Here is a 27,394-nt window from a genome sequence, read left to right on the forward strand (position 1 = left end):
AAGTTAGTGAAAATTTTGAGGTATGAGCATTATATTTTGTATTTTTCTTTTGAGGTAAATACTGTCATGCACTTTCCTGTTCCTGCTTTGTCAGTCTTTTTACTAGCAACTCAAAGATCGTTGTCTTTGTTCAAGTAATTTATTATATTTCGAAACTGACATTTGAAACATTGTACACAGTGTTTTTCCATCTTCACACTAATGATAGCGAACCCCACACGGTGTTGAGGGTTGTAAGTTTTGTTTTGGTTGTTTTAACAACATTTTTTCATTTTTAAAATATGATAGCTCTTATAGGCTACCGTGCCTGTTGGGATGTACTCAAATTATTCTTGTGTTTAGTTTCTTCTCTTTTTTGGTTTTTGTTTGAGATGGAGTTTCGCTCTTGTCGCCCAGGCTGGGGTGCAGTAGCGTGATCTTGGCTCACTGCAACCTCTGCCTTCCAGGTTCAAGCGATTCTCCTGACTCAGCCTCAAGAGTAGCTGAGATTATAGTGCCTGCCACCACGCCCGGGTACTATTGTATTTTTAGTAGAGACGGGGTTTCGCCATGTTGGTCAGGCTGGCCTTGAACTCCTGACCACAGGTGATCTACCTGCCTCAACCTCTCAAGGTGCTGGCATTACAGGCGTGAGCCATCTCACCTGGCTTGTTTATTGTCTTTTGAGGTGGAGTCTGACTCGTCCAGGCTGGAGTGCAGTGACGTGATCTTGGCTCACTGCAACCTCCGCCTCCCGGGTTCAAGTGATTCTCCTGCCTTAGCCTCCCAAGTAGTTGGGATTACAGGTGTGCACCACTGTGCCCGGCTGATTTTTGCATTTTTAGTAGAGATGGGGTTTCACTATGTTGGCCAGGCTGGCCTTGAGCTCCTGACCTCAGGTGGATCCACCTGCCTTGGCCTCCCAAAGTGCTTGGGATTACAGGCATGAGCCACTGTGCCTGGCCGAGATGGACTCAGATTTATGTTGTAAATTTGTTGTGTTTCAGGTAATTGATGGTATATTCCTGTTGCAATGAGATCTGGATGTCATTTCTGGTTCTGCTAATTGGATCATCTGTGACCTTCATCAAGAAAGAACTTTCTTTCTTGTGGACCACATATCCTACAATTTTATACGTACTGCGTGTCCCTCAGACACTTTTCATTTTTCTTCAGTCTTTTTTCTTTTTGTCCTTTAGATTGGATAATTTCTGTTGATCTTCTGAGAATTTTTTTGTTATCTCCAGCCTGCTGGGTTTTTCTTAGAATTTCAGTTTATGTTTTGTATTTTTAAAAATTTTAGCTATTGTGCTTTCAGTTCTAGAATTTCCCTTTAGTTCTTTATAGATTTCATTTATCTGCAGATTCCCCATCCTCATTTATTAAGACCATATTTTTCTTTTATGTTTTGAACACACTTACTGTATGAGGGCTGTGTTTTAAAGTCTTCATGTATTAAAGCCAACATTTGGGCTATATGAAGGTCAATTTCTATTGGCTGTGGGCCTCATTATCCTGTTTCCTTGTCTAGTAATTTATATATTTATATATTTTGAGACAAGGTCTTACTGTCACCCAGGCTGGAGTGTAGTGGTACCATTTCGGCTCAGAGCAACCCTCAACCTCCTGGCTTGGGTGAGCCTCCCACCTCAGCCTCTTGAGTAGCTGGGACTACAGGCATGCACTACCATACCTGGCCAATTTTTGTATATTTTGTAGAGATGAGGTTTCACCATGTTGCCCAGTCTGGTCTCAAACTCCTGCCTCAGCCTCCCAAAGTGCTGGAATTACAGATGTGAGCCACTGTTCCCTACCGTCTAGTAATTTTTTTTACTGTACAGTGGACATTATATGTGAGACATCGTAGGGACTCTAGAGCCTGTTATCTCCCTCTGAAGAATGTCAGTGTTTTGTCGTAGGAGGCAGTTCAGTTACCAGCTGATCCCACTGAATTGCATAGGATTGGTTTTATGCTTTGGGGAGGATCTGTGGATGGCCCAAGGTTTTTCCCAGGTCTCTAACTTGGTGGGATTCAACCTTCAAATTCTGCCTTTGGATCTCATCAGAGGCTGATTTTAGGCTTTGTTGGCGTTGATCTAGAATAGGCCATATTCTAGGACATGGTCTAGCTGGATGTGTGAGTTTCTGGGATGTTATTAAGATGTTAAGTAGGTCTTTGCACTCCGGCTAGGCTTGAAATCCAGCATTCTCTAACATTGCCAGATGTTATCTAGCATGTAATGAAGATATCTAGATGTATCTTCATTCACCTTGCAATTTTTTTTTTTTTTTTAAGATAGGGTCTCCCTCTGTCGCCCAGGCTGGAGTAGAGTGGTGTGGTCACAGCTCACTGCAGTCTCAACTTCCTGGGCCCCACCTCAGCCTCTGGAGTAGCTGGGACCACAGGTGTGCACCACCACGACCCACTAATTTTTGTATTTTTAGTAGAGATGGGGTTTCGTCATGTTGCCTAGGCTGGTCACGAACTCCTGACCTCAGGCGATCCGCCCATCTTGGCCTCCCAAAGTGCTAAGATTACAAACGTGAGCCACCATGCCCGGCCGCATCTCTCAGTCTTGAAGCAGGTACGCTGTGGGTAAGCTTCAGGCAGTGTCACCCTGTGTGTGTGCAGTCCAGTCCTCAGCTGCTTCACTGGAGGCCTGCTCTGTGATTTGCTTTTCTCTGGTGCTATGCCCTGCAGATTCCAGCCACTTTAGCTCTCCTAAACACTAAGGATTTTACTCCTCAGCTCAGCAGGCTGTGACCCCTGCTTGGACCCAGCTTGCTGAACTCCAGTTGGAAAATCGTACCTAGGCAGAGAACCATGGTGGTCATGGGGCTCAGCATGTGAATTTTCCCTTCTCCTGGGAGTCATGCTCCGGTATTGCCCCTAATCCAACACCTGAAAAAAGTTATCTTGTATTTTGCCCAACTCTTTGGTTCACCTGGGTACCAGTTAGTCTCATAGACAGATGAGAAAGTCACATTTGTTACTTATTTTTTTCACATCAGATGGGGTAATGTGCTGACATCATAACAAGATTTAAGGGAGGCACGTCTCACACATAAGCGTCAAACCCCAATCATCATGCTTACAAACTACAAAAGGATCATGTTTCTGATTTTTATTGTTTATTTGATTAAAAAAATTTTTAAGAGACAGGGTCTTTGCCGTACAGTGGTGCAATCACAGCTTACTGCAGCCTTGAACTCCTGGGCTCAGGTGGTCCTCCTGAGTAGTTGGGACTGCAGGTGTGAGACACTATGCTTGGCTAATTTTTCTTTCTTTCTTTCTTTCTTTCTTTCTTTCTTTCTTTTTTTTTTTTTTTTTTTTTTTTTTTGAGAGAGAGACAGGATCTCACTATATTGCCCAGTCTGGTCGAACTCTGGGCTCAAGCAAACCTCCTGCTTTGGCTTCCCAAGGTGCTGGTATTATAGGTGTAACCCACTGCGCCCAGCCAATGTTTCTTTTTTTAAAATGTGAGGATAATAATCTAAGAACAATAGAGAAAATGTTCCCTAGCTTCCATAAGGTTTTTTGTATTAATAAACGTTAAATACATGCTGGTGGGGTTAAATCAAATACCCTACTATCTGTACTAATGGATAGTATTTTAGCTTTTTTTTAATAGATATTTTCAAGGACTTGTTGCCTTGAGCTGAGCTAGAAAAAAACCTTGAGATATTTAGAGATCTAGCTAAAGAGCTTTCTCTTCTGCCCAAGCTGCTAAAACAAGCTGTTTAAAAAATACGTATATTTATAAAAAGGTGAGAGGCAGAAGAGGATATGCCTGCATTCTGCATTTTGTTGGAAGAACTGATCTGAGAGAACCATAGTCCTGGCAGGTTTGTTGGAGAGGCTGAAATGGGCAGTCTGTGAACCTGCAGGAACAAGCCCTTGAGTCAGGGCTCTGAGCGTGGACATACGGCTATCTGGATTAAATATCTGTAAATATCTGACCCTTTTGAGGTTCTGAGACTTTATTCTCCTTTTTAGGATTTGCAGTTATCAGGTTATCTCCTTCCTGGCTTTTGGTCTCAGATGCATTGATTAACAACTAAAAGTTAGTGGGGCAAGTCTGGGTGTGGTGGCTCACGCCTGTAATCCCAGAACTTTGGGAGGCTGAGGCGGGTGGATCACTTGAGGCCAGGAGTTCGAGACCAACCTGGCCAACATGATGAAACCCTGTCTCCAAATACAAAAATCTAGCCGAGCATGGTGGCACGTGCCTGGCCTGTAGTCCCAGCTACTCGGAAGGCTGAGGCAGAGAATCACTTGAACCTGGGAGGCAGAGGTTGCAGTGAGCAGAGATCATGCCACTGCACTTCAGCTTGGGCAACAGAGTGAGACACTGTTTCAAAATATTACATGTATATAATATTACATATATAAATACATAATCTACATATATATATATGTATCTGTATTTGCGAGGCAGTATAGTTAGGGCTTTTCCAAGTAATGACTTTTGCAATCTGTGTGTCAACATTTACCTTAAATGAAATTCAGATGACTGAATTCTTCAGAGAATTAAATACTAGAATGACCATCAAAAAGCAGTTCTTGGCCGGGCGCGGTGGCTCACGCCTGTAATCCCAGCACTTTGGGAGGCCGAGGCGGGTGGATCACGAGGTTGGGAGATCGAGACCATCCTGGCTAATACCGTGAAACCCCGTCTCTACTCAAAATACAAAAAATTAGCCAGGCGCAGTGGCGGGCGCCTGTAGTCTGAGGCAGGAGAATGGCGTGAACCCGGGAGGCGGAGCTTGCAGTGAGCCAAGATAGTGCCACTGCACTCCGGCTTGGGCGACAGAGTGAGACTCCGTCTCAAAAAAAAAGAAAAAAAAAGAAGCAGTTCTCTAAATTACTACCACCCCAGAAAAATGTTTAAATGAGGTGAGTGAAATTTTAAAAACTCCCAGTGATTTCAGGAGTCTTACAGCTTCATTATTAAATGGGCCATCTTTCAAGACAAACCTTCAGGTTAGGAATCACGTGAACAATTTATCTGGATCAAAAAGCTGGTGGCTGAGTTGAGATACTTGCAGAATAACCAGGCAGCTTGTTGAATGAATCTTTTTTGATTATAAAAATTTTTTTTAGAGACAGGGTGTTGCTATGGAGTATAGTACCTATTCACAGGTGCTATCCTAGCATACCGCAACATTGAACTCCTGGTCTCAGATGATCTTCCTGCTTCAGCTCCCGAATAGTGGGGACTACAGGCGGGCACCACCATGCCCAGCTTGAGTGAATTGTTTTAACTGGATAAATTCTTTTCTTTTTTAGACATGGTCTTGCTATATTGCCCCAGTTGGTCTTGAACTCCTGGGCCCATGCGATAGTCCCACCTTGTCCTCCTAAATAAAGTGCTAGGATTACAGGCATGAGTCACTGTGCCTAGCCTTATTGGAGAAATTTGAAATGCAGATATTTGAAAGCTGTGTAATCAGTAGTTAATATGGACTTATATGCAAATATATTTGACTTCTTGATAACCTGGCAGTTAGTTCAGTATTCCAGCATGAATCTTCTCCCTCTTTTCCTTGAATCCTTGATTGTGGGTGTTTCATCAAAAGTCTTAACCTTTAGGGATGAAAGGTGCCAAACACAGTTCTTCTGCCCGACACATTCACTGAATGCTTAGAGATAAGCTGTTTGGTTTCTGCACATTCCTGGGGCCGCCTCCCATACAGTGTTCTGTGTGAGTGGAGGCCCCAGAAATCTACACCAGGTTGGCCCAGGAGACAGGTGCTTACGTGTGTTAGCCGGGCATGGTGGTGGGCTCTGTAATCCCAGCTACTCCGGAGGCTGAGGCAGGAGAATCACTTGAACCTGGGAGGCAGAGGTGGCAGTGAGCCGAGATGGTGCCATTGCACTCCAGCCTGGCGAAAAGAGTGAAACTCCGTCTCAAAACAAAACAACCCGCAGTGGTTTTCTTTCCTTGCTCCATACTGCTTTCTGATTTTTGACTGTTTCACTGTCCTTCCTTTACAGACCCCTCTTCTGAAATTGCATAATATGATAGACAACTCCAGATCTTTCTCTTTAGCCCCACATTTAACCGCCCAGGTGTCTGTTCTCACCAGCTTGTCAAACTCCTGATAGTAAAAGTTGAACTCCAGGCCGGGCGCGATGGCTCACGCCTGTAAATCCCAGCACTTTGGGAGACCAAGGTGGGCAGATCACCTGAGGTCAGGAGATTGAGACCATCCTGGCTAACACGGTGAAACCCCATCTCTACCAAAAATACAAAAAATTAGCGGGGTGTGGTGGCAGGCGCCTGTGGTCCCAGCTACTCAGGAGGCTGAGGCAGGAGAATGGCGTGAACCCGGGAGGCGGAGCTTGCAGTGAACCGAGATCACACCACTGCACTCGAGCCTGGGCGACAGAGTGAGACTGTCTCAAAAAAAAAATTAAATAAATAAAGTTGAACTCCAGTCCAGGTGTGGTGGCTCATGCCTGTAATTCCAGCACTTTGGGAGGCCAAGGCAGATGGATACCTGAGATCAGGAGTTCAAGACCAGCCTGACCAACATGGTGAAAACCCTATCTCCACTTAAAAAAAAAAAAAAAAAACAGCCAGGTGTGGTGGCGCATGCCTCTAGTCCCAGCTACTCGAGAGACTGAGGCAGGAGAATTGCTTGGATCCTGGAGGCAGAGATTGCAATGAGCCAAGATCATACCACTGTACTCCAGCCTGGGCGACAGTGAGACTGTCTCAGAAAAACCTTAAAAGTTGAACTCCTTTCTTTTCTGTTTCCTTCTCCAAGATGCTGAACTCTGTTTATGCCTTTTACACTCGTGCTTTCGCTTGATTTTGTGCCTTTGCATATGCTTTTCTTAGAATCTTTTCTGCCTTTTCATGGGTAACTCCTACTTGCCTTTCAAGTTTTAGTGTTAAGTGTCACTTCTTCAGGAAGGTGTCCTCCGCGTTTGGTTACATTTAGTAAATGATGTCTCACAGTTATATGTTCCCTTAGTTGTTGACACAACCCCCTTCATGGTTCTGTATCCTTAGTCTTTTTGTTTGATACCTGTCTTACTTCTGCTGCTGCCTCCCCCATCTCTGATGACATGAATATTATGTGTTCTCTTCATTATTTTATCCCTTTTGAGTACATGATAGGAGTTCAGTAAATATTTGTTGAATGAATAAGTGAAGCATTAAACAAGAAAAAGAATTTGGGTGTTAGATATACTTGATTTGAATCCACTTCCAAAACTTTACCTTTTTTTTTTTTTTGATATGAGCTCTTGCTATATTGCCCAGGCTGGCCTGGAATTCCTGGACTCCAGTGATCTTCCCACTTCAGCCTCCTGAGTAGCTGGGACTACAGACCAGCCAGTGTGCCCATTTTGAAAACTTAACCTTTAGATTCTCTTTCCTTATCTGTGAAATGGAGATAATACCTATCTTAGAGATAATACCCATCTCAGACTAAATGAGAAAGACTAAAAGGCACACAACACAGTATTTGGCACATAAGTGCTCTGTAAATAACAGCACAACACTTACGAGCATTTCCCGTAGGCAGTGTTAGAAACTTCATAAACTTTGCATGTATTAACTCATGCAGTCTTCACAATAGTCCTGTAAGGAAGGCGGGAAATGACATCCTCAGAGAGTTTAGGTAACTGTCCAAAGTTTTTACTTCCTAAGTGGGATCCAGAAACTGCCCTAGTATCTTCACTTTATAGTTTTATTTCCTAGTCTCCTTTTTTTATTTTTTATTATTTTTTAAATAGAGATGGGATTTCACACTGTTGCCCAGGCTGGAGTGCAGTGGCACCATCATAGCTCACTGCTGCCTTGAACTCCCAGTCTGAGGTGATCCTTTTACTTCAGCCCTCTGAGTAGCTAAGACCACAGCACAGGCACGTGCCACAATTCTCAGCTTTTTAAAAAATTTTTTTGTAGAGATGGAGTCTTGCTGTGTTGCCCAGGCTGGTCTTGAACTTCTGGGCTCAAGCAATCCTCCTGCCTCGGCCTCCCAAAGTGGTGGGATTACAAGCATGAGCTACAGTGCCCAGCCCTTCCTATTCTCCTTTTAAAATCAGTACTAGGACCAATAATGGATTAGATTAGATTATAATGTAATTAGTATACATCTAATTAGTACATAATGAATATACATCTAACTAATATGTTAGTTTGCTCAGTCTCTTCATTTTTCCAGATCAAGAAACGGAGACGTAGAAGCTAAATAACTTCGTAGAGGTTTCATACTTAGATTGTAGCAGAGCCAAGCTAGAATGGGTTCCAGGTTCAGCATTTCCCAAAGCATTGATATTTCTAATTTTAATAGTAAAAGTTAGCATTTAGTTCTCCTGAACTGGATTTCAGAAATACAACCATCCTAATTTAAAATTATGTTATTACTAAATAATACAATAGCACAAATTTGCTTTTGGCTAAAATGTTTTATATTCCTTTGCAGTTAGTTATTATATTGAGTGAATTTGAAATGAAGATACGTACACATAACTGAATGGAGTCTTCTTTTATTTTTGCACAATTAGAATGTCACGTCATCTCCTCAATATTCTACATTCCTAGAACATATCATCCCTCGATTCCTTACATTTCTTCAAGATGGAGAAGTTCAGTTTCTTCAGGAGAAACCAGCACAGGTAATGTAAAAAAATACCACTGAGAAGACAAGGGTGCTTTGGGATTGTGACTGGTTACGAATTAACTCAGAAAATTTACGGTTCCACTTAAAAATGAAAGAGGGTTTATCACATATGGCTAACTTTGTTCAAGACCGCTGCCTCCTCAGTTACATGTCTTGGTTTGATTTTTGTCTGGGACGTCTCTTACAATTTATATTATTCACATTTGCCAACTGATGTCGTATGTGTGTACACTGTTTGTTATAGACCAGTGCAAATGTATACAGAAGAAGAAATGACCCCTCCCATACCTGTTGCCCAACTCCAATCTTATTATCTTATTAATGTCATTTCTTTTTTTTTTTTTTAAAGACAAAGTCTCACTCTGACACCCAGGCTGGAGTGCAGTGGTGCCATCACAGCTCACTGCAGCCTTGACTTCCTGGTCTCAGGTGATCCTCCCACCTCAGTCTGCCCAGTAGCTGGGACTACTGGTGTGCGCCACAATGCCTGGCTAATTTTAAAAAAATTTTATGTGGAGAATGGGTGTCTTACTCTGTTGCCCAGGCTGGTCTTGAACTCCTGAGCTCAATAGGTCCTCCTTCCTCAGCCTCCCAAAACTCTGGTATTACAGGTGTGAGCCACTGCGCCTAGCCTAATGTCAGTTCTTATAGCTCATGGTCAATTTTGTTTTATCCACACACCCCCAATACACTGTTTGTACCTCCCTGCCTTGATCATTTAGAAATAGTCCCATTATATATATATATATATATACACACACACGTGTGTGTATATATGTATATATGTGTGTGTGTATATATGTGTATATACTTTTTTTTTTTTTTTTTTTTTTTTTTTTTTTTTTTTTTTTTTTTTTTTTTGAGGCAAAGTCTCACTCTGTCACCCAGGCTGGAGTGCAGTGGCACGAACTCAGCTCACTGCAACCTCTGCCTCCCAGGTTCAAACAATTCTCCTGCCTCAGCCTCCCAAGTAGCTGGGATTACAGGCGCACACCACCATGCCCGGCTAATTTTTGTATTTTAGTAGAGACCATGTTGGCCAGGCTGGTCTCGAACTCCTGACCTCAGGTGATCCACCCACCTCGGCCTCCCAAAGTGTTGAGATTACAGGCCACTGCACCTGGCCTACTACTTTTTCTATAAATATTTCAGCATGTAGTTCTTAAAAATAACTTTTAAAAAACATTCCCATAACACCAGCTTCTTAGTAAATAAAGCATTTTTATATCATACTGGTGCAAGACCTTATGTATTTGAGGTTTTAGTTGTCAGCTCCACAGACAGAATCACAGAAGCTTAGCACAGCTCATGATGTAACTAGTCCTTGGGCCCAAGGTGGTTGGTGATAGCATTATGGAAGCTAATGCGAGATGGTAAGGGGAGATCCCAAACTATGTTCAGTTTGTGTTTTGCTCTTTTATCTTCAGTGGACTCCATGTTCGTACACCAGTGTCCGTCTGTTGGACTTACTGATAAGCCATGGAAGAGGAGAAATTGGTTTAGTCGATTAAGAGTCAGTACAGAGTTGTAGAAATACTAAAAATGATCATCTGCAGTACTTACTTTGGGTTACATTTAAGTAGTTTCTAGGACTGTTTCAAAAATTGGGTCCATATTGTAGGATGGTGGTTTGTTGCTAGTGCTGGGTGTAAACAGCTGTGTGACACTTGCAGAGTGTAAGATAATTAATTTGGAACGCTTAGAAGTATTTTTATCCTTGCATTTATTTATTTTTTCTTGCCAGCAACTGCGGAAGCTAGTACTTGAAATAATTCATAGAATACCAACCAACGAACATCTTCGTCCTCACACAAAAAATGTTTTGTCTGTGATGTTTCGCTTTTTAGAGGTAACTTTTGAGAATTCATTCTTGTCGTATAGCCGCATGTAAAACTTTCACTGATTTTTTTTATGGTAAATTTCAACATTATACAACTGTTTTTATCTTTTGCCCAAATTCCGAGTCACAGGAGTAAAACTTTTTCTTAATGTCCCTTTTCCCCCATTTCCTCCACTCAGAAAGTTTACTTAATTGAAAATCATCGAGTTAACTGAGGAATTGGCTAGACGTAGTGGTATCTTTGAAACGGTTGTGGACGGTGAGCCAGGTGTGGGCCCACAGACGCCCAGTGAGTGGCTCACTTGCATTGTTCTTTCCGTGTATATCTCCAGTGCAGCGCATTACACCTAGTAGATGCTCATAAAGAGTATCTGACATCCTTAGGGTGAATCTATCTGGCACCTCCAAAATTGTTTTCTTGCTTCTCTTAGCCTTTTTTTTTTTTGAGATGAAGTCTCGCTGTGTTGCTCAGTCTGGAGTCAGTGGTGTGATCTTCGCTCACTGTATCCTCCGCCTCCTGGGTTCAAGTGATTCTCCTGCCTCAACCTCCCGAGTAGCTGGGATTGCAGGCCCGTGCCACCACGCCCAGCTGATTTTTGTATTTTCAGTAGAGACAGGATTTCGCCATGTTGGTCAGGCTTGTCTTGAAGTCCTGACCTCGTGATCCACCTGCTTTGGCCTCCCAAAGTGCTTAGATTACAGGCGTGAGCCACCTCGCCCTCTCAGTCTTGATGCAGTTAGATTTCAGTCGTGTTTCTGGGCCCCTTGGAAAGTTGAGTTTGGATTCAGTCTTGGCTGGGACACTTTGTTGCTGTGTCATGCCAGCCACATTGCTTAACCCCTGAGATTTTGCTCCCTCACAGGTCAAATGTAGATGGAACCCCATCCTCACAGAGCATTTGTAAGGTGCTTAGCACAGGGTCCAGTCCATGGTGCTTGCCCAATAATTCTTTACTGGTCTTTTCACAATATTGTCTAACAACGGTAAGTGTCATTTGGGCCAGGAAGTCCTTAGCTCCTGGTGCCACTTGCCATGAAGGCCAGTGAAGCCCCTGTGCAGGTTACTCATGCAGAGCTGGCTGGTGAGATTCCCTTCTTGTGGCGCACGAAGCTTTCTGTCTGGAACAACTGTGTTCTGTGAGCTGGTAAATTTTCAGCAAATCCAATGGAAGCTGGTTGATGGAAAGTGTGTGTGCAGAAACTGCTTAGAGAATTAGTCTTTAAAGCTGGTTGTCAGAAGTATAACTTTCTTTAAATGCTTTTTTTTAGACGGAAAATGAAGAAAATGTTCTTATTTGTCTAAGAATAATTATTGAGCTACACAAACAGTTCAGGCCACCGATCACACAAGAAGTAAGTTGTTTAAAATCCTGATAGCATTTATAAAGTGTGTCAGCATGTTCCTTCTGTGAATTTTTTTGCTTTCTCAAAGTTGACTGAACGCATGCTGTTTTCAAGTATAGAAATATAGCCTAAGTTTGGGGCATTTCTTTATGAGTTTAATATTGACTTTAAAAAAAATGTATTTATCAATACTTTGCTAAATTGGTTCCGTAGTTGAAATGTATTAAATGACCAAACTGACAGGTTATTTGGGCTGTTCTGGTATTTATGCATATGATGTACAAGTCATTTTATGTTGTACAGGGATTAAGATGTGGGCTCTGAAGCCAGAGCCGGGTTTGAATCTCACCTCTGCAATTCAGTAGCTGTGTGACACTGGTTAAGTTTGTAACCTTTTAGAAATTTTTCTGTAAAATGACATCCTTAAAATGTCATTTGAGGAATTAGGCATAAAATTTAAAGTTCTTAGCAGAGTGCTTACTGTATAGGTAGATTGGCATCTACCTATACAGTAAGCAGCAAGTATACATTTACCATAATTATATCTTCTCTGATGATAACCTAAGTAAGTGCCTGTTACAGATGATTTAATATAGAAATTAAATTACTTATTACAATTAAAAATTATTTATTGAATTAAATTACTTAAAATAGAAATTAAAAGTATAAAGATGAAATAGGATTCCTGCCATCTCAAAAACAGGATTTTATATCTTGGTGATTTTCTTTCCTTTTCTTTTTCTTTCTTTCTTTCTTTTTCTTTTTTTTTTTTTTTGAGATGAGTCTTCCTCTGTCACTCAGGCTGGAGTGCAGTGGTGCAGTCTCGGCTCACTGCAACCTCTGCCTCCCGGATTCAAGCGATTCTCCTATCTCAGCCTCCCTGAGTAGCTGGGACTGCAGGCTCATGCCACCACATCCAGCTAATTTTTTTTTTTTTTTTGTATTTTTAGTAGAGATGGGGTTTCACCATGTTGCCAGGCTGGTCTGTTACTCCTGACCTCATGTGTTCCGCCCACCTCAGCCTCCCAAAGTGCTGGGATTACAGGCGTGAACTGCCACACCCGGCCTTTTCTTTCCTTTTTCTCACCTTAATGTGTTTGTGTATTTTCTGCATAATTGTGGTAATACTGTATATAACATCGTATGGCTTGATCACTTTATGTTAAGTGTGAACATTTTCACAGTCATAAAAAATTCTGTATACAATTAAAAAAAATTTTTTTTTGTAGAGACAGGGTCTCTCTATGTTGCCCAGGCTGGTCTAAAACTCCTGGCCTCGAGTGATCCTCTAGTCTCGGCCTCCCAAAGTGTCAGGATTGTAGGCATGAGCCATGTGCCCAGCCACAATTATTTTTTAATGGGTACAGAGTATTCTTTCTTATGGGTGTCCTTATTTCTGGATATTGAAGGTATTTCACACTTCTTATTTTAATGATTGTTATGGAATACCTTTGTTTCAAATTATTTCATAGACTAGCTTTGTAGGAGAATTACCAAGGCAGAAGCATTGAAGTTTTAATGCTCCTGTGTTAAACCGATTTCTAGAAAGGTTTCAGTAGTTTATGGTCCCACAGTATGAGAGTCTGTCTCTCATTCCATCCTGTCAAGCATGTGTATTACTGTTTTTTGAAAGGCAAAGACTGGCATTTATTTTAATTTTCAACTCTACGCTCTTCCTGAATCTGAAACTTGTTTTCTGTTTATCAGTACTTTATATTTACTTATTTTTTGTTTGTTTGTTCACATCCATTGCCTATTTGTATCTTGAGCCCACCATTTTCCTTACCTCTCTTATGAGTTCTTATGTAGTAAGACAATTACAACTTTTCTTATTTATTATAGGTATTTTCTGTTTATGAATATCTTCCTGTAATGAAAGTATCTGCTTTTTTTAGATTCATCATTTTCTGGATTTCGTGAAACAGATTTACAAGGAGCTTCCAAAAGTAGTGGTATGTTTTCACTTTGGTTTTAATTAGTTACATTTGTTTATACTTCCTTATTCCAAACAGTCTTTAGAACATTTGGGTTGGAGAAATAGTGTTTGGGGAGGGGATACTATTTTAGAATGGGGAATGTTTAGTGATGGTTAAAAGCTAGGTTGATAAGTCAGCCATTCAAAACAATAGCTTTTTTAGTTTCTCTCTTTCATGTAAATACTTTTTTTGTACATAAAGGCAATATATTTTTATTGTAGCAATTTTGGAAAAAAACTTTTCATAATTCATTTACTTGTAAGCAACCATTGACATGGAGATTTTGCTTTTGTTTTTCACTTTGTGCATTTTAAAGACGGTTGAATTTATAGGCTTGAAGACTTTTTGGGGAGGTGGTGTTTATTTTTAGTGTTTTTTTAAAATTTTACTAACATTTTTTTTGATCTCATTAACTCTTACAAGCAGTGCCACAGTATACAGGTTTGTGGAGTAGAAAAGGAAATCTCCTCATCTCCTTCCCGCTTATTAGAAGTAAACACTCTTGCCAGAAGAACAGCTTCTTCCAGACCCTTCTTCTGGGAATCATAATTCTTTTTTTTTTGGCAGGGGATGCGGGGAGACTGGGTCTCTACCCAGGCTGGAGTAGAGGGGCACAATCTCTGCTCACTGCAGCTTCCACCTTCTGACTTCAAGCAGTTCTCCTGCCTCAGCCTCCCAAGTAGCTGGAATTACAGGCGTGCAGCACTCCACCCAGCTAATTTTGTAGTTTTAGTAGAGACGGGGTTTCACCATGTCTGTCAGGCTGGTCTTGAACTCCTGACCTCAGGTTATCCACCTGCCTCAGCCTCCCAGAGTGCTGGGATTATAGGGGTGAGCCACTGCAATCAGCCTAAAGATTTCTTTTTTAATCTTTAAAAAGTTTTTACCCATTCCTGTAATCCCAGCACTTTGGGAGGCTGAGGCAAGTGGATCATGAGGTCAGGAGATTGAGACCATCTTGGCTAACATGGTGAAACCCCATCTCTACTAAAAATACAAAATAATTAGCCGGGTGTAGTGGCAGGCGCCTGTAGTCCCAGCTACTTGGGAGGCTGAGGCAGGAGAATGGTGTGAACTCGGGAGGCGGAGCTTGCCAGGAGCCAAGATCATGCCACTGCGCTCACTCCAGCCTGGGCAACAGAACAAGACTCCCTCTCAAAAAAACAAAAGAAAACAAACAAAAAACAGTTTTCAAATTGATATAGGATAAAATTGACTCTTTGGCATTTAAAGGATTTCAGTCTGGGGAGAATGTATAAAACTTAAAATTAGTGACTTTTAGTTGTCGCGTCCCACCGCCTGCTCTCCTGTCAGAGCCTGAGCACTGCTTTTCATAGGCAACTGCCTTGTTGAACGTGAAATCCAAAATCCACTGAGAGTGAACGATGGCAGTGAGGTCCTGGCTTTTAAAAATGTCCTGTGTTTGGCCAGGTGCAGTGGCTCACCCCTGCAGTCCCAGCACTTTGGGAGGCCCAGGTGGGTGGGTCACCTGATGCTGGGAGTTCAAGACCAGCCTAGCCAACATGGTGAAAAACCCAGTCTCTACTAAAAATACAAAAATTAGCCAGGCATGGTGGTGCGTGCCAGTGATCCCAACTACTTGGGAGGCTGAGGCGGGGAGAATTGCTTGAACCTGGGAGGCGGAAGTTACAGTGAGCCAAGATCGTACCACTGCACTCCAGCCTGGGCGACAGAGTGAGACTCTGTCTCGAGAAAAAAAAAAAAGTCCTGTGTTTTGTTTGTTCACTCTTGGATCTCTATTTAGACAGTGAAAAGTTAATCAGTAGGGACTGCCAGCCCATAGTTTCTTCCCAAGAGGGATGGAGTGCCTTCTTTCCTACCTCACTGTGGTAGGAATGTGATATGGTTTATATTCAATCATTTATTAGCCAGGGAAAAAGGAGTAGAAAATACTTTTAGACAAGCTTTGGTCTTCCGTTGTTGAAGATGGAGAACCTGGTCCCTGTTGTGTTATCTGTATGGTCCTGTGGGAAGAGTAAACATCTAGTGGGTGTTGGTTTAGGCTTTAAGGGGGATTGGAAAATGAATGACTGAGCCCAAATCCTGTGGAGTTGGTGCAGCATAAAAATGTAGAACATTCTATTTTTTTCCACCAAAGAGTCAGGTGTTTTTTTGCTTTTTTCTTTGGAATGAATATTGGGTTGACTTTAGGAAAAAATATTTTTGTTATTTTTATGTAGAACCGCTACTTTGAGAACCCTCAAGTGATCCCCGAGAACACAGTGCCTCCCCCAGAAATGGTTGGTATGATAACGACAATTGCTGTGAAAGTCAACCCGGAGCGTGAGGACAGCGAGACTCGAACAGTAAGTGTCTCACTAACTGAGTTGTTTCTACCGGTGGCTCCTGTAGTTTAAGATACTGGCCTGTTAAACCATTTAAGTTTTTTCTTTTTTTTCCCCTTAAATACGTGGAGGCATTTAAGACAAATAAACATGTGTGCCTGGCAAAGCATCACTGGTCCTCTGCAGCCTGGGAGGGGTGAAAATGACCTGTCTGGTGTCATTGATGCCAGGCTAGAAAGATAAGGTTGTTACTGAAACCCAGGATCACCCTGCTGGGAACAGCAGCAGACCAGGTGTGGGGTGTCTGTTCTGTCCCTTAGCTTTGAGTCTTTTGACATAAATAAAGTCCCTTAAACTATAGATAAAAGTATATAGCTCAGTGACTGAGAATGTGGACTCTGGGACAGAGAGCTCCAGTACAATGTCCCGGCCCCACCCACTGGGGTTTTCTGACTCCAGGAAAGTTAACGAACCTGCGTTCTGACCTTATTTTTCCTCTCGTTATCTGAAAAACCTGTCTCACGGACTTTGTGAAGGTAATGCTGGCATGGTCCGCAGGTAATGTATCGTATATTTGTGGTGTCTGCCACATAGGTAACATGTTTTGAGCATTTACTATGACAGTTTTTGTGATTGAATTAATATTATCCATGTTTGTTTTGCTGAAATGGTTGTACAGAGTGTTTCAGTTTGTGCTAGGATGAACGAGAAACTTTGAATAAAGCTTTCCTCCTTTCGTTGTTCTTAATTAGAAATTTGTTTTCTGAGTATCATTTCTTTGTATTTTCTTTTTTTCCTTGTCTGTTCATGTCCATTGGCTATTTGTATTTTGAGCCTAACATTTTCCTTGTTTCATGAGTCCTTATGTATTAGGGCTGTTGCACTTTTCTATTTGTAAGCATTTTCTCTTTATAAATATCTTTGAATAAAACTGCTGGGTAAATTGTACTTTGTGCTGTTCTTTTAAATAAGTAAAATCATAGGTATTTGTTTTAAAAATTTCTCAGGTGATTTGAATTTCCAAGTTTCAACATATTTTCCTGAAGTTTTTACAAATGATTATGTAGAAAATTATGAAAACCTTTAGGCTGGGCACGGTGGCACATGCCTGTAATCCCAGCACTTCAGGAGACTGCGGTGGGCGGATGACCTGAAGTCGGGAGTTTGAGACCAGCCTGGCCAACAAGGCAAAACTGTGTCTCTACTAAAAAACACAAAATTAGCTGGGCGTGGTGGTTCGTGCCTGTAATCCCAGCTACTTGGGAAGCTGAGGCAGGAGAATTGGTTGAACCCAGGAGGTGGAGGCTATAGTGAGCCGAGATTGTACCGCTGCCCTCCAGCCTGGCAAGAATGAGACTCCATCTCAAAAAAAAAAAAAACAAAAAAAAACTAACTTTCATATTAAATTACATTAAATGATAGTTCTGCATTGTTTGTTTTCAACATAGTTTGGATCTTTCATCACAAATATTTACAAAGGGGTGTCACTGTTTTCTGTTCTCTCTCTTTCAGTGGGTGATGCTCAGTGGGCACTGGTGGGGGCTATTTTAAATGCTGCAATGGTAACCCAGATCCTACCCGTTTCTGTCTTCTAGCATTCCATCATTCCGAGGGGATCACTTTCTCTGAAAGTGTTGGCAGAATTGCCCATCATTGTTGTTTTAATGTATCAGGTATGTGTACTGCTCATTAGTCTCTTGGATTTGGGGCTTCTTATGAGAAAATTGACATCTGGGGCAAAAAGATGTGTAGAGTACACACATGCTAAATAATGTGATGATTCTTTGGTATGCCAAATTTTGTTGCCATAGCAGAGTGTAGATGTATGAAAATCTGGTATGTTTGCTTTTAGCTCTACAAACTGAACATCCACAATGTTGTTGCTGAGTTTGTGCCCTTGATCATGAACACCATTGCCATTCAGGTGTCTGCACAAGCCAGGTGAGGCGTCAGTGTAGCCAGCTGCAACGGTGCCTGGATTCCAAGTAAAAATATACTTGCTGTTGTCATTCTTAAGACATGAAAATTATGAGTGATAAAATTTTGGTAAAATACACACTCTTGACTTTCTGCACCTGATTTCAGAGATGACAGTTTTAGCTATTTTGTTCTTAATTTGGAAAGATGAGATAATAGCCCGTATTTTGGTGTGTTGTAAATTAGAAACGTCGTCAGGTGTGAACTGTGCTCAATAACAGCTGTGGCATATCCAAACCTTGCTCATCTTCAAGTCTTTGTTCTTGCTGATTGTTCAGCTTGAGCGCTAGAATGTTCTTTACATCCTCAGTTCCCCGTCAGCCTTCATCTCCAGATAGGCTGTGTTCATCCTTTGAAGCCTCTTGGTGAAGCTTTTTCTCAAACCTAAGGATGTTCCTCCTGAGACTGTCTTCATGCACTCTCCTGACTTGGAGCCAAACTGGCTGTGTCATTTGAGGGCAGGATCTGAGGAGGAATCCTCTTTGGCCATGGCCATGGCCCTAGTCGGGGTCTTGCACTGAGCAGATGTTAACACGAATTCTTTCTGCGGATTGAGTAGACCGGCCTGGCACTGGCTTTGTGGGATTCACGTTGTAACTGCTATGGAAAGGGTTGGAGAACTGTTGGGTGTGTTCCCTTAAAACTTGTATGTTATTTGGAATTGCAGGAAAAGTGTAGACACCTTTGCTATTGCTGCTGTATTGCTTGGGTCTGTGTGGAAATCAATCTTTTGGGTTTAGTGATGGTTACAGGCTTTTAATTAATACTAACACCACCCGAAATTGAGAGGTAATATTTTTGTTCTCTTCTTATTCAGGCAACATAAGCTTTACAACAAGGAGTTGTACGCTGACTTCATTGCTGCTCAGATTAAAACATTGTCATTTTTAGCTTACATCATCAGGATTTACCAGGTAAGGTCATTGACTTTTATGTCAGGTTTACTGAGATAGTTTACATACAATAAAATCACCTTTTGTGGGTGTATAGTTCTAGGAATTGACAGATGTTGGCAATCATTACTAACATATCAAAATACAGTACGTTTCCATCACCCTCCAAAATTCCATTGTTATGCATTTGTTGTCAGTTTCTTCCCACCACCTCCATTCCTTGGCAAACCCACGAATTTATTTGGTACCCATAGTTTTGTCCTTTCTAGAATGTCATATAAATGGAAATGTCCAGTGTCTGATGTCTGCAACCTTTTAAATCTGGCTTCTTTCACTTAGCAGTAATGTTGAGATAGGACCTTGTTTTACTGATTACCTTTTATTGCTGTGTAGTTGTCTTTGGTTGGCAGCCTTAACAAAAATCCCATAGGCTAGGTTGCTTACACAGCAGCAGTTGTCTCACAGTTCTGAAGGCTGGAAGTTTGAGATCAAGGTTTCTGTGAGGGCTTTCTTCCTGCCTTGCAGACAACCGTCTTCTGCTGTGTCCTCACAATGGTGAACAGAGAGGGAGAGTTCTCTCCTCCTCCTCTTACATGGCCACAGTCCTGCCAGATAACGGCTTGCAGCCCTGTGACCTCACTGAACTTTCATCCCCTCCTGAATACTCTGTGTCCAGATACAGTCACATTTGGAGTTAGGGCTTTCACATGGGAATTTTAAGAGGATGCAACTCAATCCGCAGTGGTAGAATTTCATTGTGTGGATGTATCACGGTGTGTGTTTATCCATTCACCAACTGATGAGTATTCAGATTATTTCTAATGTTTTTAAAAACAGCTTTATTATTTATTTACTTACAGTTTTTTTTTTTCTTTTTTGAGACAGAGTCTTGCTCTGTCACCCAGGCTGGAGTGCAGTGGCCGGATCTCAGCTCACTGCAAGCTCCGCCTCCCGGGTTCACGCCATTCTCCTGCCTCACTGAGCCTCCCGAGTAGCTGGGACTACAGGTGCCCGCCACCTCGCCTGGCTAGTTTTTTGTATTTTTTAGTAGAGACGGGGTTTCACCGTGTTAGCCAGGATGGTCTTGATCTCCTGACCTCAAGATCCGCCCGTCTCAGCCTCCCAAAGTGCTGGGATTACAGGCTTGAGCCACCGCGCCCGGCCTTACTTACTAATTTTTGGGACAGAGTGTCACTCTGTTGCCCAGGCTGGAGTGCAGTGCACAATCTCAGCTCACTGCAGCCTCTGCCTCACTGGTTCAAACTATTCTTGTGCCTCAGCCACTGGAGTAGCTGTGATTACAGGCATGCACTACCACGCCTGGCTAATTTTTGTATTTTTTGTAGAGGCGAGGTTTGGCCATGTTGCCCAGGCTGGTCTCGAACCCCTGACCTCAAGTGATCTGCCCATCTTAGCCTCCCAAGTTGCTAGGATTATAGGTGTGAGGCAGGCCTAAAACCGGCTTTATTGAGATGCAGTTTATGTATCATAAAATTCCACCTCTTTAAGTGTACAATTAAGTAGTTTTTAGTTTAGCCACAGATATGTACCATTACCACCATCCAATTTTAGAATAATGTCATCACCCCGAAAAGAAACCCTCTCCCATCAGCAGCCTTCCTTGACTACATGCTCTTGGCAACCACGAATGTACTTTCTGTCCTTATGGATTTGCCTGTTTCATTTTTGGCCATTATTAATAAAGCAGCTATACACATTTACATGCAGATTTTTGTATGAACCTATTTGGTTCATTGACTTTTGCTGCTGTTAAAAGTTGTGTGTTGTGGCAGCTAGGTGTGAGAGAGATTGGAATTTAAAAGGCATTATCAATAAAACTGATAAAAGAAGTTTTGGGTGCTTTTTTAAGGAGCCTGTGTGGTGGAGCATTATCAGTAAAACTAATGAAATTCTGGGTGCTTTTCTGAGGAGCCTGTATGGTGGATTTTTGTTTCATTTTTCATGCATAGTTGTGTCCTTATTTAAATCATAAGAACTTGAAGGAAAAAATACCTTATCTCCTATTAGTGTTTTTGAAAAGAATTCTTACATGATTGTTCTATAGTATGGAATAAATTCAGTACTCATATATATCAGTGGAATTGGATTGTAATTTATGCTTTTTGTAAGGCTTTTATTTCAGAAAAATAAAAATTAAAACAGGTGCTGAATTGTTTAGAATAAAAACTACTTTTGAAAGCATTTGTAACCTTTTCCCCCTTAATTTTAATGTATATAACTAGATAATGATAGCTTACATGACGAAAATGGAACATTTGGTGTAAAAAGTCTTAATTAGGTACCCCTTGACATGTTAGTCAGCTTGCATTATCTTGGTGAGTGGCCTTCTGCTGACACCCCAAAAGAAGATTGTGATTAGAGCTGTTCTGAGTTGGCTCAAGTTGGCTTCACTGTTGTTCACAACTTACATTACTGGGATGACTGAGTAAACAAGCAATTACTTTTAAAACTCTTACAAGCCTGGCATGGTGGCTCATGCGTATAATTCCAGCAGTCTGAGAGGCCAAGGTGGAAGGATTGCTTGAGCCCATGGGTTGGAGGCCAGCCTGGGCAACATAGCAAGACCCCATCTCTAAAAAAAAAAGAAAAGAAAAAGAAAATTAGTCAGGCATAGTGGTATGCACCCTTAGTCCCAGCTACTGAGGTGGGAGGATGGCGTGAGCCCAGGAAGTCGAGGCTGCAGTGAGCCTTGATCATACCACCACACTTAAGCCTGAACAACACAGCGAGACCTCATCTCTAAAAATAAAAATCTTTCAGTACTTAATTGTCTTTCTGTTCAACAGTGAAGTAATACATGTTCACTGTTGAAAGTTGGGAAAAATACAGAGAAGTACAAAGAAGGCATCCACAGTCTCTCACCATGTAAAAGAGACTGCTCTGCGGCTATACCTCCTTCCCGTATGGCATTGTATACATGCACACACATACCATTAAAACTTCTTGGATATTGCTGTGTAAGTAGGCCTGCTACTTTATGAGGGTCACTTGAGTCAAGCTTAGTCTTAATGTTTTTTTTTTTTTTTTTTTTGGAGACAAGAGTCTCACTCTTTCGCCCAGGCTGGAGTGCAGTGGCGTCATCTTGGCTCACTGCAACCTTCTCCTCCCAGGTTCAGCGATTTTTGTGCCTCAGCCTTCCACGTAGCTGGGATTACAGGCGTGCGCACCACACCCAGCTAATTTTTGTATTTTTAGTACAGATGGGGGTTCACCATGTTGGCCAGACTGGTCTCGAACTCCCGACCTCATGCGACCCACCCACCTCGGCCTCCCAAAGGTCTTACTGAATTTTAAGAAGCTAATAACATTTTAATTTTTCTCAACACTCTCCTATCCGTGTAACCTGTGTTGGCTCACTCTGTTCTACAGGAGTTGGTGACTAAGTATTCTCAGCAGATGGTGAAAGGAATGCTCCAGTTACTTTCAAATTGTCCGCAGAGACTGCACACCTCAGAAAGGAGCTTCTGATTGCTGCCAAAACACATCCTCACCACAGAGCTGAGAAACCGTACGTCCGAACCTGTCTTGTCTTGAAATGCCGATGCTACAGCCGTCTTTGGGGACTCGGCTGACGTTCCATAGTTGTGTTGCGAGGTTTCCATGTGTCCCTGCTTCCTTCATTGCTGTCTTGGGTTTGTTCTTTCCCCTCTTTTCCTCTCCTTCTCTGCCTCCCTGTATTAGTCTGTTTTCCACGCTGCTGATAAAGACATAGCCAAGACTGGGCATTTACCAAAAAAGGTTTTAATGGACTTACATTCCACTGGCTGGGGATGCCTCATAGTCATGGCAGAAAGCAGGAGGAGCAAGTCACACTTAGTGGATGGTGGCAGGCAAAGAGAGAGAGCTTGTGCAGGGAAACTCCCGTTTTTAAAACATCAGATCTCAGCCAGGCGCGGTTCTCATGTGGTCAGCCTCCCAAGGAGCTGGAATTAACAGGCACCCACCACCATGCCTGGTTGTTTTATTTTAGTAGAGGGGGATTTCACCGTGTGACCAGACTGGTCTCGAACTCCTGACCTCAAGTGATGTGCCCTCCTCAACCTTCCAAAGTGCTGGGACAGGTGTGACCCTCAATGGCTATGAGCTGGTGGAAAGTGTACTTTATTTGACTTACTGCAGCTGGCTTTGTGTGAGGCTTATTGCAGAACCTGTACATTCTTTGGGATCATTGTATTAATAGAGCTCCCCAGGGCAAGTGTGGACATGCTGTCGCTGCCCCATCTGCATATCCTCAGAAGCCTGAATTGTCCCTGAGTGGTGACCGGCTGTTTCTATAGAACCCTGGTTAGGTTCAGGCCTGCAAGGGCGCAGAGAGTAAGTTTAGGGGTGGTTCCACCTGCAGGAATAGAGCAAGAGAGGAACCCCGGTGGGGATTCTGGTGAGCATCATCCAGGGAATCGGGAACCGTAACCTGGGACTCATATCTGTGAGAACATTGTAAAAACGCCTGGACCTTTGTGATTTATGTAGAGAAACATTCTTAGGTCTTCTCAGTATGCTTCAGGGTAGTAAAGGAGCATTTAAGAGATCCCATTCTCTTCTCCAAACTGGTTGGGAGGGTGGTGGCAATGTTTAAGGACGGTGGGATGTGCCCATGGTTAAGTGCCAGAGGTGAAATCTCTGCCTGGGGACTCCAAGCTGATTTATTCTTAATTTGATCTCTGACCCTGAACATGACCCTGACTGCGTCTTTGACAGTAGGTGGCTGGTGTGGCCTAGTAGAGCTGCTGTGTTAGACTGAAATAGCATTTGTGCCTTTCTGGTCTCCTCTCTGTCCCTTTTCAGGCCTGGGTTGCATATCAGACTGCGGGCTAGCTACTTTTTGAAAGCACTATAAAGTAATTTAATGTGTAATTGGTTTTTTTAGTGATTTGTGCAATGGATGTTTGTCTTCTAGAGTTCATTCCTTGCATGGACAAGCTGTTTGATGAATCCATACTAATTGGCTCAGGATATACTGCCCGAGAGACTCTAAGGTACGAGATTAAACCAGTAATATCTGATTGGTTAAATGCCAGGAACATCAGTTACTGGCACTTCATGTTACAAGTGTTTCAGTGAACACAGGCTGTTGGGCCTTGACACACCTGTTAGGTTTACGACTGCAGGATTTTTGTTTTTGTTTTATTTATTTATTTATTTTGAGGCTCAGTCTCACTCTGTCACCTAGCCTGGAGTGTAGTGGTGCAAACTCAACTCACTGCAACCTTTGCCTCCTGGGTTCAAGCAATTCTCCCTTGCCTCAGCTGCCCGAGTAGCTGGGATTACAGGTGCCTACCACCACACCTGGCTAATTTTTGTATTTTTAGTAGAGATGGGGTTTCACCCTGTTGGCCAGGCTGGTCTTAAACTCCTGACCTCAGGTGATCTGCCTGCCTCAGCCTCCAAGTGCTGGGATTACAGGTGTGAGCCACTGTGCCCAGCCAAGAATTGCAGGATTTTTGGAAAGCCCTTAGATTACTTTTTGTTCTTTAGCTTAAAGGAAGAAATCAGAGTAATCATCTTGATTTAAATTTTAGGTAACGCTTTATCTGACTTTATTATTGTTTTTTGCTTTTTGTATAATGCATCTTTTTTCGTTAAAAAAATTTTTTTGTGATAACCTACCTGGAAGATAGAAGGGAAGAAAACCTTTTGGTCCTGCACAGGGAGATGAAGTAATGTTGCTAATCTTAATGTATGTCCGTATAATCTTTGTTTCTTACACTTAAAAAAAAAAAAGTAGTTGTGTCCAGGCACAGTGGCTCACGCCTATAATCCCAGCACCTTGGGAGCCCGAGGTGGGCGGATCACCTGAGGTCAGGAGTTTGAGACCAGCCTGACCAACATGAAGAAACCCCGTCTCTACTAAAAATACAAAATTAGCCGGGTGTGGTGGCGCATGCCTGTAATCCCAGCTAATCGGGAGGCTGAGGCAGGGGAATTGCTTGAACCCAGGAGGTGGAGGTTGTGGTGAGCCGAGGTCATGCCATTGCAATCCAGCCTGGGCAATAAGAGCGAAACTCTGTCTCAAAAAAAAAAAAAGTGATAATGGTTACTATTTCTAAAGCATAAAATTAACATTTAATCATCTTTACATTATAAAATGGATCAATATTTGTCATATTTTGCTTCCAGTGAGGAAGGTGTGATGGATCTTTTGAAAATGTTTAGGATCCTTTGAATATGATACAGTTTTCTCACTGTTTTCTGTAGACAATGTTGTTATAAAATAGACATTTTTTGTAACTTGGGGTTGAACCTGCCTAGAATTGGATGTTAGATTATGTTACTCCTGCTCGAAGCCCTCCAGTAGCTTTCTGTTGTTCTTAGACAAAACCCAAATTCTTGACCATAGCATTTGAGTCTCTGTGTGATTTGGCTCTGTCCACCTGTTCTACATCTTGTGTTGGTCCTTCCTCTCTGACTTGCTGCAGCCACACTGGCTCCTGCAGCTCCCCTCCCCAACCTGCTGCAGCACGCCACCCTGTACAGCTCCCCTCCCTGACCTGCTGCAGCCATGCTGGCCCCTACAGCTGCCCTCCCTGGTGTGCTGCAGCCACACTGGCCCCTATAGCTTCTTGGCTACTTCAGGCAGTTACCACCTCTGGGTCTTTATCTTTCCTGTTTCTTCCATTTGGAAATTTCCCTGGATTTTTACCTTATGGCCCCTTTTTGTCTTTAAGATGCCACCTCAAAGGAACTGTCCTGGTACCCTGTTTAAGAATAGCTCCCCCCTCTTATCTTCCTCATGTATCCTTTTTGCATCTCCCCCAGCACTTATTAACTTGTGTAGCTTATTTCTTGTGTGTTTATCTGCTGTAAGTAAGCTTCCTGAGGGCAGGGGCTCTGGTCACTGAGATGTCCCTGGCATCTAGCCCAGCATCTGGCACATGGCAGGTGTCCATGTGTTTAGTGGGGGGAAAAACTCATAGCCTGAAAATTCTTACTGTGTTTCTGTAAAGTGGTCATCATATATAAAGATCGATTGACCTGTCGTATTTATTTTTGAGCAACAAAGCCCATTCAGTGCATGATCAAGCTGGTAATATTCCTCCTTGGGTTAGCTGTATGTGCCAGCATCTGTTAGCAACTTTATGGCGTGCATAAAGTTAACCTTTTAGCTTGGAAGGTAAAGATGGAGGTATCAGTACAAAACTTGAGCCCTCTTCCGTCATGTATCTGGGAGAGAGTAACGTGGGGAAAACGGGCCATGTAACTGTGTCGTCCCAGTGGTGGTGTTCCTGGGGCAGATGGTGATGTCCCTAGTGGCCTGCTGCAGCAGGCATGGTCACATGGGAATGAGCACTAGCGGAGGTCTCTGCCCGCAGGCCCCTCGCCTACAGCACACTGGCTGACCTCGTGCACCATGTCCGCCAGCACCTGCCCCTCAGCGACCTCTCCCTCGCGGTCCAGCTCTTCGCCAAGAACATCGACGATGAGTCCCTGCCCAGCAGCATCCAGACCATGTCCTGCAAGCTCCTGCTGAACCTGGTGGACTGCATCCGTTCCAAGAGCGAGCAGGAGAGCGGCAATGGGAGAGACGTCCTGATGCGGATGCTAGAGGTACCAGCTCTTCTGAGAGTATCATCCATCCTGCAGTCTATCCTGTTTGTGGCTAAACCTTTTTTTTTTTTTTTTTTTTTTAATCAGAGCCTTGCTGGAGTGCAGTGGCGTGATCTCAGCTCACTGCAACCTCTGCCCCCTGGGTTCAAGTGATTCTCATACCTCAGCCTCCCAAGTAGCTAGGATTATAGGCATGCACCATCACGCCCAACTAACATTTTATGTTTTGGTAGAGACACGGTTTTCCCATGTTGGCCAGGCTGGTCTTGAACTCCTGGCCTCAAGTGATCCTCCTGCCTCAGCCTCCCAAAGTGCTGGGATTACAGGTGTGAGCCACCATGCCCGACTTGTGGCTAAACTTGAACCAGTGCTGTAGGGGCGGCTCGATTGCTAGGCTCGATCCCAGGAGTTAGACCACCTAGGTTCAGACCCAGGCTCCCCAGGTGCCTCGCTTCTGTCCATCAGTTTTTTCATCTTTTCCCCTGAGGTGGCGATATCTGCCTCATAGGATCGCTGTGGAGTTAAATCAGGCAGTGCTTGAAAGCTCTTAGCACACTTCCTGGCAAGTAATTAGGAGAGTTATTTTTCTGGAGGCATAGTACCCAAGTGCTAGACTGGCTGTGGACATCTCTGGGGAGACACCCAGAGTATGAGGGATGTGATTCCTGAGCCCCGGGGGTGGTGGCGGTGCCCTGGTGGGATGAGGCCTGTAGTCCTGGGTGAAATCCAGGCCATGCCTGTCAGGCCAGTCACTCAGCCTTCCTGAGCCATACTCTGCACTTGCAAAATGGAGATGGTGTTGGGAGTAAACCAGCACTTTTCTTTTTCTTTACCTGGCACAAAGGAGATGTCCAGATGTTACCAGCCTTCCAC

At 42.9% G+C, this 27,394-nt stretch overlaps 1 protein-coding gene and 1 non-coding gene across 2 annotated transcripts; one reads left to right on the forward strand and one right to left on the reverse strand.

The window, feature by feature from the left end:
* On the forward strand, positions 1 to 26,517 carry LOC115896100 (transformation/transcription domain-associated protein-like). Its single transcript, XM_030926543.1, has 12 exons — positions 1 to 20; positions 8,504 to 8,614; positions 10,364 to 10,468; positions 11,729 to 11,812; positions 13,699 to 13,755; positions 15,981 to 16,106; positions 17,681 to 17,758; positions 17,938 to 18,026; positions 18,880 to 18,976; positions 22,346 to 22,484; positions 23,874 to 23,952; positions 26,287 to 26,517. Exons 3-10 carry the CDS (start codon positions 10,451 to 10,453, stop codon positions 22,442 to 22,444), a joined length of 648 nt encoding a protein of 215 aa, XP_030782403.1. The 5' UTR covers positions 1 to 20; positions 8,504 to 8,614; positions 10,364 to 10,450; the 3' UTR covers positions 22,445 to 22,484; positions 23,874 to 23,952; positions 26,287 to 26,517.
* LOC115896101 lies at positions 2,986 to 3,090 on the reverse strand. The gene has a single exon (XR_004056072.1). It is a non-coding gene; the product is annotated as a small nucleolar RNA U13 (small nucleolar RNA).
* Positions 26,518 to 27,394: the final 877 nt, after the last annotated feature.

Source organism: Rhinopithecus roxellana, unplaced genomic scaffold, assembly GCF_007565055.1.
Source record: "Rhinopithecus roxellana isolate Shanxi Qingling unplaced genomic scaffold, ASM756505v1 contig4880, whole genome shotgun sequence".
Lineage (NCBI taxonomy): Eukaryota > Metazoa > Chordata > Mammalia > Primates > Cercopithecidae > Rhinopithecus > Rhinopithecus roxellana.

Bases quoted from the DNA above. Each gene is read 5' to 3' on its own strand.
- LOC115896100 (XM_030926543.1), top strand. The intron at 11,813-13,698 runs GTAAGTTGTTTA...TGCTTTTTTTAG, and splicing joins GGCCACCGATCACACAAGAA to ATTCATCATTTTCTGGATTT. The intron at 18,027-18,879 runs GTGAGGCGTCAG...CTTCTTATTCAG, and splicing joins CAGGTGTCTGCACAAGCCAG to GCAACATAAGCTTTACAACA.